Source organism: Salvelinus fontinalis, chromosome 25 (assembly GCF_029448725.1).
Source record: "Salvelinus fontinalis isolate EN_2023a chromosome 25, ASM2944872v1, whole genome shotgun sequence".
In the NCBI taxonomy this organism is placed as follows: domain Eukaryota; kingdom Metazoa; phylum Chordata; class Actinopteri; order Salmoniformes; family Salmonidae; genus Salvelinus; species Salvelinus fontinalis.
Genome location: NC_074689.1, coordinates 18,043,380 through 18,058,991, shown reverse-complemented (window position 1 = coordinate 18,058,991; position 15,612 = coordinate 18,043,380). Strand labels below are relative to the sequence as shown.

Genomic DNA, 15,612 nt, shown 5'->3' with positions numbered 1-15,612 from the left:
TCCCGTACGGACTCGGGAGAGGCAAAGGTTGAGAGCCATGCGACCCTGCCAAGCTCCACTGCTTCTTGACACACTGCTCGCTTAACCCGGAAGCCAGCCACACCAATGTGTCGGAGGAAACGGGATCGAACCCGGATGTAGTGACGCCTCTAGCGCCTTAGACCGCTGCACCACTCGGGAGGCCCTTATATGCACTGTTAACATGACATATTACAACGCACTGCTGGTCTGTAAATGAATGAATGATGACACTAAATATGAAGAACCACCTTGTTAAAATAAACTTTATTATTTATTTGGTCAGATGAAAACAATAAAATATAAATAACATTTACCAATTGAATCATATGAAAATACTTTATATTGTAATTCATTTCATATCTCTTTTTATTACATACATTACAAACCAAGCTGACATTATGATAAGGAGTGCTTTGTTGAATCCATTCATTGTAAAAGCTTTGGCTAATAAGTGACAGTACTAAACGTAATACCAGCATGAAAACAAATAATTTCAAAAGGAATGCTATATATTCAACTATTGCACTTATCGACACCACATAAAATACCTCCCATATCTTGTCCATTCAATGTGAACATAGGAAATAAAGAGCAGTTTGTAAACACTGTCCATAAAACTATAACACCCCGTCCTCAATAATGTACTTCCTCTAACAAACTCCTTCCTGTCGGATGTTTGATCCAAGCTAACACTCATCACGACATCTGGGTTGTGTTCAGGGGCTTGAAACGTGAGAAAATGTTTTTGAAACAGAAAAGGTAAATGAGCTCTCTCATTGGACATATTTAGGTAGTATTTAGTTTCAAAACATTTTCTCCTGTTTTGTTCTAACTGAACGTGACCCAGGTGAGTTTCCCCCTACTATCGGTCTCTCTTCCTCTCCTCCCTCTCTTCAATTATCACACTCATTCTTCACATTGCACTCAAAACAGGTCCAGTTCAGAGGAAAGAGAAAAAACAGCATAGAAAAACAAAACAAAGGAAAGAGACAGCCAGACACCTCCAGGCAGTAACAGCCTGAGCTCTGTAGACTAGTCCTGTGGTGACGGATGATAGGTAATGATGGGCGGAGCCAGGACACTAACAAGAACAGTCACACCCTTTTGTGGGTGGGGCATGGTGGTTGGGTGGAGACTCAGGCAGCATGTAGCTGATCTCAGCAGCGTTTGTTCTTCAGTACGTTGAGTCCCCTCTGGTTCTTGGCCTTGAAGGCCATGACGAAGTGATGCGGAGCGATCTTCCCCTTCCCATCCTCGTCCGCTGAGCCCATGAAGATGTAGTTGAGGCCTAGTGAGATCACACAGAAAGAGCCTGAATGCAGTGGCGGAACGGCAGAGACATTCAGGAAGGTAGCACATCAGAGTCGACTCTCCTCTGGGTTTCATATATGTTTATAGCTACAGTTGAAGTGGGAAGTTTACATACACTTAAGTTGGAGTCATTAAAACTCATTTTTCAACCACTCCACAAATTTCTTGTTAACAAACTATTGTTTAGGCAAGTCGGTTAGGACATCTACTTTGTGCATGACACAAGTCATTTTTCCAACAATTGTTTACAGACAGATTATTTCACTTATAATTAATTGTATCACAACTCCAGTGGGTCAGAAGTTTACATACACTAAGTTTACTGTGCCTTTAAACAGCTTGGAAAATTCCATAAAATTGTGTCATGGCTTTAGAAGCTTCTGATAGGCTAATTGACATAATTTGAGTCAATTGGAGGTGTACCTGTGGATGTATTTCAAGGCCTACCTTCAAACTCATTGCCTCTTTGCTTCACATCATGGGAAAATCAAAAGAAATCAGCCAAGACCTCAGAAAATAAATTGTAGACCTCCACAAGTCTGGTTCATCCTTGGGAGCAATTTCCAAATGCCTGAAGGCACCACGTTCATATGTACAAACAATAGTACGCAAGTATAAACACCATAGAACCACGCAGCCGTCATACCGCTCAGGAAGGAGACGCGTTCTGTCTCCTAGAGATTAACGTACTTTGGTGCGAAAGGTGAAAATCAATCCCAGAACAACAGCAAAGGACCTTGTGAAGATGCTGGAGGAAACAGGTACAAAAGTATCTATATCCACAGTAAAACGAGTCCTATATCGACATAACCTGAAAGGCCGCTCAGCAAGGAAGAAGCCACTGCTCCAAAACCACCATAAAAAAGCCAGACTATGGTTTGTAACTGCACATGGGGACAAAGATCGTACTTTTTGGAGAAATGTCCTCTGGTCTGATTAAATAAAAATATAACTGTTTGGCCATAATGACCATCGTTATGTTTGGAGGAAAAAGGGGGAGGCTTGCAAGCCGAAGACCACCACCCCAACAGTGAAGCACGGGGGTAGCAGCATCATGTTGTGGGGGTGCTTTGCTGCAGGAGGAACTGGTGCACTTCACAAAATAGATGGCATCATGAGGAAGAAAATCATGTGGATATATTGAAGCAACATATCAAGACATCAATCAGGAAGTTAAAGCTTGGTCGCAAATGGGTCTTCCAAATGGACAATGACCCCAAGCATACTTCCAAAGTTGTGGAAAAATTACTTAAGGACAACAAAGTCAAGGTATTGGAGTGGCCATCACAAAGCCCTGACCTCAATCATATAGAAAATATGTGGGCAGAACTGAAAAGGCGTGTTTGAGCAAGAAGGCCTACAAACTTGACTCAGTTACACCAGCTCTGTCAGGAGGAATGGGCCAAAATTCACCCAACTTATTGTGGGAAGCTTGTGGAAGGCTACCCGAAACGTTTGACCGAAGTTAAACAATTTAAAGGCAATGCTACCAAATACTAATTGAGTGTATGTAAACTTCTGACACACTGGGAATGTGATGAAAGAAATAAAAGCTGAAATAAATAACTCTCTCTTCTATTATTCAGACATTTCACATTCATAAAATAAACTGGTGATCCTAACTGACCTTAGACAGGGAATTTTTACTAGGATTAAATGTCAGGAATTGTGAAAAATGGAGTTTAAATGCATTTGGCTAAGGTGTATGTAGTACATTTCCGACTTCAACTGTACATCTATAAACGTATAGAGTACTGTACAGTATGTTTGTATATATTCACAGTATGGATCAGCGGCTGAGGGGGAAGGTATAGATCTTATTGCACAGTGAGTTTTGCCGCTTACCTCAGACCTTGGTCAAGCTCCTTCAGGTGAGCGTGAAGATAGGTTACAGCAATGGAGGCAAACTCAGAGCCATAAACCAAGTAGTATGTCCAACCACCTCTTTCTTATGTATCTTGTATATTTGGAACATGCCGCTGTTACAAGTGCTTACTCAGTGCCACACTTGAAACCGTGTCAGTATTACTCAATCATAGAATTTGAACTAAAATAAAAACATATGGTTCAATAGTACAATCATGGACTAATACCTGTGCTAATACCTGTGCAATACAGTGCCACTGACACGGTCCGCTACCAAAACCTGCGGGCTCTCCTTCACTGCAGCCGAGGTGAGTAAAACATTTAAACGTGTTAACCCTCGCAAGGCTGCAGGCCCAGATGGCATTCCCAGCCGCGTCCTCAGAGCATGCGCAGACCAGCTGGCTGGTGTGTTTACGGACATATTCAATCAATCCTTATCCCAGTCTGCTGTTCCCACATGCTTCAAGAGGGCCACCATTGTTCCTGTTCCCAAGAAAGCTAAGGTAACTGAGCTAAACGACTACCGCCCCGTAGCACTCACTTCCGTCATCATGAAGTACTTTGAGAGACTAGTCAAGGACCATATCACCTCCACCCTACCTGACACCCTAGACCCACTCCAATTTGCTTACCGACCCAATAGGTCCACAGACGACGCAATCGCAACCGCGCTGCACACTGCAGTGTGGTTGTCCGTCTGGACAAGAGGAATACCTACGTGAGAATGCTGTTCATCGACTACAGCTCAGCATTTAACACCATCGTACCCTCCAAACTCGTCATCAAGCTCGAGACCCTGGGTCTCGACCCCGATCTGTGCAACTGGGTACTGGACTTCCTGACGGGCCGCCCCCGGGTGGTGAGGGTAGGTAACAACATCTCCACCCCGCTGATCCTCAACACTGGGGCCCCACAAGGGTGCGTTCTGAGCCCTCTCCTGTACTCCCTGTTCACCCACGACTGCGTGGCCATGCACGCCTCCAACTCAATCCTCAAGTTTGCGGACGACACTACAGTGGTAGGCTTGATTACCAACAACGACGAGACAGCCTACAGAGAGGAGGTCAGGGCCCTCGGAGTTAAGTGTCAGGAAAATAACCTCACACTCAACGTCCACAAAACAAAGGAGATGATTGTGGACTTCAGGAAACAGCAGAGGGAGCAGCCCCCTATCCACATCGACGGGACAGTAGTGGAGAGGGTAGTAAACTTTAAGTTCCTAGCGTACACATCACGGACAAACTGAATTGGTCCACCCACACAGATAGCGTTGTGAAGAAGGCGCAGCAGCGCCTCTTCAACCTCAGGAGGCTGAAGAAATTCGGCTTGTCACCAAAAGCACTCACAAACTTCTACAGATGCACAATCGAGAGCATCCTCTCGGGCTATATCACCGCCTGGTACGGCAACTGCTCTGCCCACAACTGTAAGGCTCTCCAGAGGGTAGTGAGGTCTGCACAACGCATCACCGGGGGCAAACTACCTGCCCTCCAGGACACCTACACCACCCGATGTCACAGGAAGGCCATAAAGATCATCAAGGACAACAACCACCCGAGCCACTGCCTGTTCACCCCGCTATCATCCAGAAGGCGAGGTCAGTACAGGTGCATCAAAGCAGGGACCGAGAGACTGAAAAACAGCTTCTATCTCAAGGCCATCAGACTGTTAAACAGCCACCATTAACATTTAGTGGCTGCTGCCAACATACTGACTCAACTCCAGACACTTTAATAATGGGAATTGATGGAAATGTATGTACAAATTTATCACTAGCCACTTTAAACAATGCCACTTAATATAATGTTTACATACCCTACATTACTCATCTCATATGTATATGTATATACTGTACTCTATATCATCTACTGCATCTTGCCATCTTTATGTAATACATGTATCACTAGCCACTTTAAACTATGCCACTTTATGTTTATATACCCTACATTACTCATCTCAAATGTATAGACTGTACTCTATACCATCTACTGCATCTTGCCTATGCCGTTCTGTACCATCACTCATTCATATATCTTTATGTACATATTCTTTATCCCTTTACACTTGTGTGTATAAGGTAGTAGTTGTGGAATTGTTAGGTTAGATTACTCGTTGGTTATTACTGCATTGTCGGAACTAGAAGCACAAGCATTTCGCTACACTCGCATTAACATCCGCTAACCATGTGTATGTGACAAATAACATTTGATTTGATTTGATTTGCTATCGTGTCCCGGTGAATGTCTGAAACTAAAGCAAGAGAAACGGATGACTATATCCAGGGGAGAGTTAGCCTGAGTGCCAGTCTGTTTTTGCTATCATGCCAACTCCTTGTCACTCATTGTCATGCCAAACCACATTGTCTTGAGTTGGAGTTGGCAAGAGCACAAACAGATCTGTGACCAGGCTATAGAAACAGACAACAGATCTGGGACCAGGCTATAGAAACAGACAACAGATCTGGGACCAGGCTATAGAAGGAGACAATAGATATGGGACCAGGCTAGTGGAGAGTGAGCCCCAGAGTCCTTTGGCAGTGGCCCACCGTACTACTACTCACCTCGTCTGATGGATGGACACTTCTTGCAGAGCACAATGATCTTGGTGCTCATGGTCTTGCCGGCCTGCTGGATGGCCAGGTTGCCTTCTTTGTAGACGTTGATGATGGAGATGGTGGCGTACACGCTGCCTCCTCGCACCGCCGCCGTGATGACAGTTCCTGTTATCACTGTCACAGAAACATAGGGAGTTTAGATGGGTCAACAACAAGCACTCAACAACATCTACTTAGATTGGAAGTCTGACAACTGTGTCATCATTATGAAATGGTGGTGTATAACATTCAACAGCCTGTAAGCTCTGTAATTGCCTTGACCAAATATTGTATGATCGAGATCGGATATCTTTCTAGAAAAAATACTCTGATGCTCGGCTTGCAAAATGTACTGGTTGAATAGCTTTGAATAAGATGATCAGGTCAATGTGTAAACAGGAAGGAAAGGCCGGGTCAGGTCAATCTTCTGTTAGGTCCTTTTGTGTCTAGCCAAGTCATTAAAACTTGTGATGCAACACCCTTGGCTTGATATGACTGCAGACTGTCTGCCACTGTATTATACAAGACATTTTGACACTAACACCAATTTACTGGTCTTCACAGACTGGTCTTCATTTTCCATGCAAATCTGACCTAACATCCCTGAGGAAAAGCAATTATTAAAATACCTGCCTCATTCCATCAACATCTACTCGGAGAAAAACATCACAGAGCTAGTCTAAATACTGTGGTAGCAAACTAAGGCCATGGAGTATGTTGGCTGAATCAACACCTTCATTTAGCAGCAGTTTACCTACAGTTCGGCTCTTCTCTGGCATGTGTGTTACCTCTATGAGAAGAAGAGAACTGTGTCCAGTCCCATACACAAATCCACTGGGCTGCCCTGTCAGAAAACCCTCAAGGACGCTTTTCAGACGCTCTGAAACCACGCAGATAGTGTATAATGACAACATGGGTTTGTTGAGAGAGTGATGGCTCATCTGGACTGGGTTGATGCTGGGGTAAATGTTGGAAAATGTTCTGCCACCCCACCCCCCTGACTGACACACACACACACACACACACACACACACACACACACACACACACACACACACACACACACACACACACACACACACACACACACACACACACACACACACACACACACACACACACACACACACACACACACACACACACTGGTGACCTGTTGTTGTTTGTTGCTGTAGCTTAGTATCTGTGACGCCAGTAGTGGCGGCTTTAGGTAGGTCAGCCATAGTAATATATGTAGCATTAGCTGTAGGGGAATAGTATCTCTCCTACCAAAGTCACTGGTGCAGTAGTTGCTCTCAACGGTTCCACTTCTTTTGCATTTCTGCTGGCACAGAGCTACAGAGTACTTCAGGGCTGGGGAGACACAGAGAAAAAGAAAATATAGTTACTTAGTTCACATTCATCTTCCACATTCAAGGGATGCTAGCAAGTAGGGTTTGGGTTGATTTTGTTTCACATTGAGTCAATTCAGGGAATGAATTGAAATCAATCGTAGGCTAATAAATTAGTATGAACACTCCCCATTGAAAACTGTGGGCAACTTAGAATCCTACAGTTCACATCATGCTTAAGGTATAGGGTCCTTTTTTCGTCTGGCGTTAAGGAGGGGCAAGTGTCTAACGCACACACGTTGTAAAAAGCCGTCGCTCTGCTATTTTCCAGCCCTTGTGCCAGGGTTGGTCATTTACCTGTCTAACATCAGCTTGCTTGCGCTGAGTTGGGAGTGGTGAAACTATTTGAGGTGTGTCCTTAAAAACGAGCGCCAAACTGCCAATTTCAGTCAGATAAACTGATCTTAGTGGTAACACATGTTGGTTATGGCATAAATTTTGCCAGCGGAGGTGCACAGTAGCCTAATCAGCGACATTTCATCAATGTTTTATTAAAATATCATCTTTGAGAGCAGCAAAACAGTCTACAGACATTCACCTTTTTAGTAAATTGGATTTAGGCGTCACGACAGACCTGGGCTCGATCCCAGGCTGTATCACAACCGGCCGTGATCGGGAGTCCCATAGGGTGACACACAACTGGCCCAGCGTCGCCCGGGTTGGTGAAGGGTTTGGCCGGGGGGGCTTTACTTGGCTCATCGCGCTCTAGCGACTTCTATTGGCGGGCCAGGTGCCTGCAGGCTGACCCCGGTCGTCAGTTGAACGGTGTTTCCTCCGACACATTGGTGCGGCTGGCTTCCGGGTTAAGCGGGCGGGAGTTAAGAAGCGCGGTTAGGAGGCTCATGTTTCGGAGGACGCATGACTCAACCTTCACCTCCCGAGCCCTTTGGGGAGTTGCACCGATGAGACAAGATCGAAAAAGGGGGTTAAATAAACATTTAAATGTATATTTTTTTAAGTGTCAGTGACTGTGGGAAGCCTGTCTAGGTACATCAAGTTATTAAAAAAGACTATCAAGGCTGCTAGGGTAGTGGTATAGGGAAAAGCTGAGACTACAAAATACTGTCCAACTGTCCAAATGTTATTCTTACTGGTGGAGAACCAACAGCCTAAAAGATAAGCCAATCAGAGGCAGTCATCAAAGAATCCTGATGACATTCAGATGACATCATGACGGGGGGGAGGGGGTGGTGTGTGTGTGCCTTGCCAGAGAGAGTTGGTGTCCTCAAACAACCATGCATGTGTACCTTTAGGAGGTTCTACACATTAGTTTGCCTGAGTAAGAAGGAACAAGGTGTCTCTTTGGAGTGACTACTTGCTTCCCTTCCCCTTAACTCTGTCATAGTAGAGAAATCACAGATTTAAAAAGAAAAAAAAAACTAGAAAATAATACATGGAAGTGATAAGTTAGAGGGGACTGATGTTTTGACTGGCATCTAACCTCATCCCCAATTGCTACAGATAGAGCCGGCTAGGGACAAGATTAACAGCCATCCAGCCTCCATTGCCTTTCATCCTGGGGGCAACAGCCACTACCATGGTAGATCTGATCTGGAACCAGGCTAATGAAAATGCCTGGAAGCCACTCTACTAGTAGGAGGGAGCTACAGCAGCTACACCACATGTTGGCATCAGCAGAGACCACTGGGACCAGGCAATCCAATCTGTCTCTAAATCCACAACTCCTAGTAGCAGATCAAATGGACCAAACACCCATGTGGCCTGGAGATGATGATGATGAATTGGATTCAAATTGTGCTAAAAGCACTTTACATTGTAACAACAAGACTGACGAGATGTGTCAAGACAAGGGAAGAGTTACACATATGTCCTGCTTGGATTAAACAGAGAAAAGGGAGCTACCTACGTATGGGTCTGGTGGTAGCTGCTGGGGTGGTGGTGGTCGGTGGTACCGTGGTGATGGGGAACTTCTTGGGTCTAAACTTGTAGTGGCTGATGAACCCGTCTGCTGTTAAACTGAGGTCTGAGAAGAACTGGATCAGGAGCTGGTTACCTTCAGAGAATACTGGACTGAAGAGAGAGAGAGAGAGAGAGAGAGAGAGAGAGAGAGAGAGAGAGAGAGAGAGAGAGAGAGAGAGAGAGAGAGAGAGAGAGAGAGAGAGAGAGAGAAGAGGGAGATCGATATATAGAGGTAGAATGTTAGCTTACCTGGTGAATAGTTGATATATCGAATATGCTCATGGATATCTTGTGCTTAGGTAAACAGTTATTCATGCATTAGTAGGTTTATGATCAAGGATCAAGGTCATAAGCGAAGTGGTACATTAGCTAGATGAATGCAGAGTAGAAACAGGTGTATGACGTACGCTGGAGGGCTGTCGCCACAGTACTTCCCGATCCTCTTGGCATCGTTAATCTCTGCCCCGTTGAAAATGGCCACATAGTCATATCGACAGTAGTTGTCTCTTTCCACATCGAACTTCTCAAACTTCACCTCAATAATCTGTGTTGGTGGACAGGTTACATAGAACACAGGTTACACACAACGCAGGTTACATAGACCACAGGTTACAAAGAACACGTTACACTGAACAAATTACTTTCAGCCCACATTCTGAAGGTGCGTTTCATTGTGCAACACTAACCAAGAGCAAACCACAAAGCAATTATGTGCAAATTTACATCTTAGGCGATCTCAATCTCTCTCAATTGTGTCAAGTTGAACTGTGAGTAAAGTAAGAACCTCTGGCTGTAGACTAACACTCACCTGGTTCTTAGGAGCCACTATGTGCCATGAGCAGGTGACCCCTGCGGGGTAGTCTTTCTCGGGCCAGTTAGGGGTCTTGAAGGACCCGGAGGGTTTAACCAGACGACCGCCACAGTACTGATCCCCTGGTGGGTGCAAAGTCAAACTACAACATTTAGTTATACTGCCCAGATAGTACTGCTTCACATGCTATTCATTTGACGCACCACTGGACATCATCCTGTGACTCTATGTTAATGTGCAAGATATATTGCTTCCTTCTGAATGTTAAAGGACGGAAGGTTGTGCACGCACGCGCATGACATAATCCCATAATGGAACAAACCTTTTCGAATAAGTAGGCTCTTGTCTTATGCTTCCTTTGTGGTTATGAGTAAATTAAGAAGACATCGGTCGGTCCCTCTGCCTTGGTCCCATGCTGCAACGTGCAATTAAAAGGGAGTCTATATGCTAGGCATACCATCACACATCTGAGAGATCACATCAGCCAACCACACAAGCTGCTTGGACTGGCAAGGGATCTGTGGATCTTTAAAAACCATGGCTGGATCTCCTGTAACATGTAGTTAGTCGCTATAGCAGTTAGTTCCACTACAGCTGAGCTCCCAGCCTCATGACTGGCAGACGGACAAGCCCAATTTGACTCTGTAACTAAAATAGACATTGAAAAAATGGAGGAGTGCTGTGTGGTGCTTTTCAGTTTCAATCAACCACACCCAGGAACAGGGAGAACACCAGTCAACCTAAACTGACAGACCAAGAGGGATTCCAGCTGTCAGCTACTGTAGAGGTACGGAGACAGAGAGAAGGTATACAGGGAGGCGCTCAGCCCCCCAAAAATTCCACAAACTCATTCGGGGAGAAGTAACGTCACCGGGTCAGAAGAGGAAGGGACGGCTTAGCGCTGACCTGTCTGACCCTAGAGCTCACCATCTGGAAAATGAGCCGTGAAAAATTCCTCGTCATGCTGTGAAATGTGTAGAGATTCACCTCCTCCTCGAGCAAGCTTTAAGTCAAGAGGTTTCGTCTTAACTGCACAAGAGGTCTGAACTGAAAGAGCACTGGTACTTTATCTTACCAAGCAGAAGTCAAACTTTCCCTTGACCTGCTATCCAATGGGAGTGATTTATTTAGCTAGAACTGCCCTTTAGTCTCAGATGTAAATAATTGACCTCTCAGATCTCATCATCTGGGTATTAGTATTATTACAGTGACACGGTGCAATGACCTTGCTGGGGCAGCTAGCGGTTAAGAGGCTAGTTAATTAGCTCGTTAAAATGTGAACCTTAGCACTAAACACGCACACACATATCTGAGGTCTTTACGATGTGGAGTCCGGGCAGAGTCACAGCTAGGGCTCAGTCCCTAATGCTCTGTTGAACATGCTTGGGTAGAGCCTGGATACAGATGACTGCAGTTTTCACTACACACTACATCCAGGCGTACAACAATTTAGAGATGACACAACCCCTCTTCAACCCACACAGTGGTTCGTGGCCCGGAAGGTAGCCTAGAGGTTAGAGAGGCAAGCCTGCTACCCGCAGGTAACTAGTCCAACAGAAGAAAATCTAGTAGGATCCTAGATCCCGTCTCCTGCCACTGTGCAAGGCACGTTTATTTTATTTTCATTTTATTTAACCTTTATTTAACTAGGCAAGTTAAACGTAACCCTTAACTACTACATTATTCGTCTATTCTTCTTCTATATTCTGTTCTGCTTACCTCTCTCATGCGGCTGGGCAGCAGAGTACACCGCCAGGAAGCCACTCCCAGCTGTGTTGGCATCAGACACCATCTGAATGAGCATCTTGTTGCCTGTGGAGACCAGGGCGCCTGGCCTGAAAGTCCCACAGAAGCGGCCCAGCCTCTGGCCACTCACATGGCCACTGTAAACATCCACGTAGTCATAGCGACACAGGTTGTCACTCTCCAGGTCAATGAAGCGGAAGGACAGGACCACCACTTTACCCTCAGGGACCTGGGGACAACATTCAATCCAATACAATATACATTACAATCTATTCAATCACATAAGAGGCATACAGTGCCTTCGGAAAGTATTCATACCCCTTGACTTTTTCCACATTTTGTTACGTTACAGCTTTGTTCTAAAATTAATAAAATAAAATAAAAACTCAGCAATCAAAACACAATATACCATAATGACAAAGCGAAAACTGGTTTTTAGATTTGTTTGCAAATGTATAAAAAGTATTTAGACACTCTGCTATGAGACTCTAAATTGAGCTCAGCTGCATCCTGTTTCCATTGACCATCCTTGAGAAGTTTCTACCACTTGATTGGAGTTCACCTGTGGTAAATTCAATTGATTGGACATGATTTGGAAAGGAACACACCTGTCTATATAAGGTCCCACAGTTGACAGTGCATGTCAGAGCAAAAACCAAGCCTTGAGGTCAAAGAAATTGTCCGTAGAGCTCCAAAGTAGGCTTGTGTCGAGGCACAGATCTGGGGAAGGGTACCAAAACATTTCTGCAGCATTGAAGGCCCTCAAGAACACAGTGGCCTCCATCATTCTTAAATGGAAGAAGTTTGGAATCACCAAGACTCTTCCTAGAGCTGGCCGCCCGGCCAAACTGAGCAATCGGGGGAGAAGGGCCTTGGTCAGGGAGGTGACCAAGAACCCGATGGTCACTCAGAGCACTAGAGTTCCTCTGTGGAGATGGGAGAACCTTCCAGAAGGACAACCATCTCTGCAGCACTCCACCAATTAGGCCTTTATGGTAGAATGGCCAGACGGAAACCACTCCTCATTAAAAAGGCACATGACAGCCCGCTTGGAGTTTGCCAAAAGCCACCTAAAGACTCTCAGACCATGAGAAACAAGATTCCCTGGTCTGATGAAACCAAGATTGAACTCTTTGGCCTGAATGCGAAGCGTCACGTCTGGAGGAAACCTGGCACCATCCCTATCGTGAAGCATGGTGGTGGAAGCATCATGCTGTGTGGATGTTTTTCAGCGACAGGGACTGGGAGATTAGTCAAGATTGAGGCAAAGATGAACGGAACAAAGTACAGAGAGATCCTTGATGAAAATCTGCTCCAGAGAGCTCAAGATCTCAGACTGGGGCGACGGTTCACCTTCCAACAGGACAATGACCCTAAGCACACAGCCAAGACACGCAGGAGTGGCTTCGAGACAAGTCTCTGAATGTCCTTGAGTGGCCCAGCCAGAGCCCGTACTTGAACCCGATCGAACATCTCTGGAGATACCTGAAAATAGCTGTGCAGCAACGCTCCCCATCCAACCTGACAGAGCTTGAGAGGATCTGCAGAGAAGAATTGGAGAAGCTCCCTAAATACAGGTGTGCCAAGCTTGTAGCGTCATACCCAAGAATACTCTACGCTGTAATCGCTGCCAAAGGAGCTTCAACAAAGTACTAAGTAAAGGATCTGAATAGTTATGTAAATGTGAAATCAGTTTTTTTGTTTTAATACATTTTCAAAAATGTCTAACAACCTGTTTTTGCTTTGTCATTATGGGGTATTGTGTGTAGATTGATTAGGGGGGGAACAAGTTCATAAATTTTAGAATAAGGCTAATGTAACATAATGTGAAAAACTCAATGGGTCTGAATATTTTCCAAATGCACTGTATGTGACAACTCATACAAGAGGAAACAAATATTCCTCTGATTTACCTTTAATTCGTTGCAGCCATGTGACCATGCTGCATGTTATTAATAAAAATGCCAAGCAGGCAGCTCAAAGTGCCTGAGGGGTGCTGTGTGGCTAGTTGCCAAATATCAGACTACAAATTAGACCGACACAGTTAGGGTTAGTGAATTAGTATCACATTGCAGTTTATTACAGAAACATTGCGTCATTTCAGTTCTCTGATATGGGTGCTGTTAACTGTTAAACATGGATCATGTATTTACAGTAGGGTACAAGTATGTTTGACTCACCGTGATTCTCCAAACACATTTGGTATTTGGGGGGTACACCCCTGGATACCCCGGGCTCCCAATGACCCCAGAATCCCCCGTTATATTCCCTCCGCATGTAAACGTTGTTCTGGAAACATTGAGAAAAATATTTTAGACACTTCTCATTCTAATACAAATATGTAGCCTATGCTATCATGGAATCTGGAAAGGAGCAGAAGCCTAGGTGTTAATGGTTGGTGTTCATTTGTCTCGGCAATGCGCCAATGTGCGTCCTCATGCCTACAGCGCAGACTGCAGATTCCACCAAAATAACAACTCCTCAGTCATGAACAATTTAACATTATTGATGCCGTTCATTCATTCATTGTGCCGTAGGCTAACGGATCATTGGCACCTCACGATAAGGCTTTGTAGACTACAATACACACGTGTTAATTCTAACAAATAGTCCAACGCAAAACCAAAAATAATCAATTGTAAAAAATAAATAAAATAAAAAGTGAAGAGGTACCTCCGTTGTGACTGCCCGCAGACTTCTGTCAAAAACAGTACACTCCATGCGCAAAAAATACTGCATATTCTCAACATTATCGGGTGAACTGACCAGGCACCACTTCGCCTGTTTTCGCCCGCTGGTATGAATGACATTGTATTCAGTCGCTCGAGCGGTTGGGAAAAGTACCCAGAAGTTCCTGGAGGGAGTTTCGCAAGCTGTAGCACAGAGATGAATATAGCGTTTGTTCTGCGTGTGGTAGGAGGGAGCAGTCGGCAGGCAGCTGCCTTTTTCCAAAACCTGGGATCAAATACGCATTAGAAGTATGGGGGGGTTGCTTTGGTTTAGTACCACACCTGGCATAACCTACCTTGGGTAAAATAATGTTAATATCCTAGTGAAATATTTATTCAAGGCACAGAGTTCAGGTGATCATGATGAATATCTGGTCATATGTACAAACTGTATGTACTTTGCACATAGGCTGTTTATATGTGCTCTTCAGAATAAAATGAATTTAAAAACAAGTGAATAGCCTGATTAATAAATGACGCAAAATAGGTCTAAACAACAAACATATACTATTACAGTACATACATATACTACAGTATTTGCAGTATAGATTCCAGAATGTGTTCTTATGCACTAATATGTGTGCTATGTGCTATCTACTAGCCTACTTACACAGAGTGACAAAAAGACTGAAAGACAGACAGACAAACACTGATGGCGGCGCTGAGGAGAGCACTCATCTTTTTAAAATGTTTTATTTAACCTTGATTTAACTATCAGTTAAAAACAAATTCTTATTTACAATGACGGCCTACCAGAAGGCAAAAGGCCTCCTGCGCGGACGGGGGCTGGGATTAAATATAAAAAACATGAATTATAGGACAAAACACACATCTCGACAAGAGAGACACCCAAAATGTTTATTTTATTACACGGAGACATTTACTTTATGTTCGTATTCTTATCCTTTAATAGTTCTTATTTGTGTTGTATTGTCGACGAGGAACCTGCAGGTACGCATTTCGTAGGACAAGGTGTATACCAGACGTATCCCGTACATATATAACATACGTATGTATGTATACCTTACATACGACTAATAAAAAACTTGAAACACATGTAATGAGACAGATCACACAGAGAGTATGCTATAAATGGCACCATCTAGTGGACCAAATTAAGCATCGCTTTTCAAATACATGTTTTCAGGTTGTCCGATTGATTGTGTAATATTGGCTTGAAAAATCTGATTAAAATTTTTAGTACACAGTTGGGTACGGCTATTG

The 15,612-nt window shown here is 44.2% G+C and overlaps 1 protein-coding gene across 1 annotated transcript; it reads right to left on the bottom strand.

Annotated features, from left to right (window-relative positions):
• Positions 1-266: 266 nt before the first annotated feature.
• LOC129822931 (procollagen C-endopeptidase enhancer 2-like) lies at positions 267-14,632 on the bottom strand. Its single transcript, XM_055881491.1, has 9 exons — positions 14,333-14,632; positions 13,840-13,948; positions 11,633-11,888; positions 9,911-10,035; positions 9,510-9,646; positions 9,050-9,213; positions 7,061-7,144; positions 5,759-5,926; positions 267-1,309 (listed from the first exon to the last, which is right to left on the bottom strand). Exons 1-9 carry the CDS (start codon positions 14,467-14,469, stop codon positions 1,179-1,181), a joined length of 1,311 nt encoding a protein of 436 aa, XP_055737466.1. The 5' UTR covers positions 14,470-14,632; the 3' UTR covers positions 267-1,178.
• Positions 14,633-15,612: the final 980 nt, after the last annotated feature.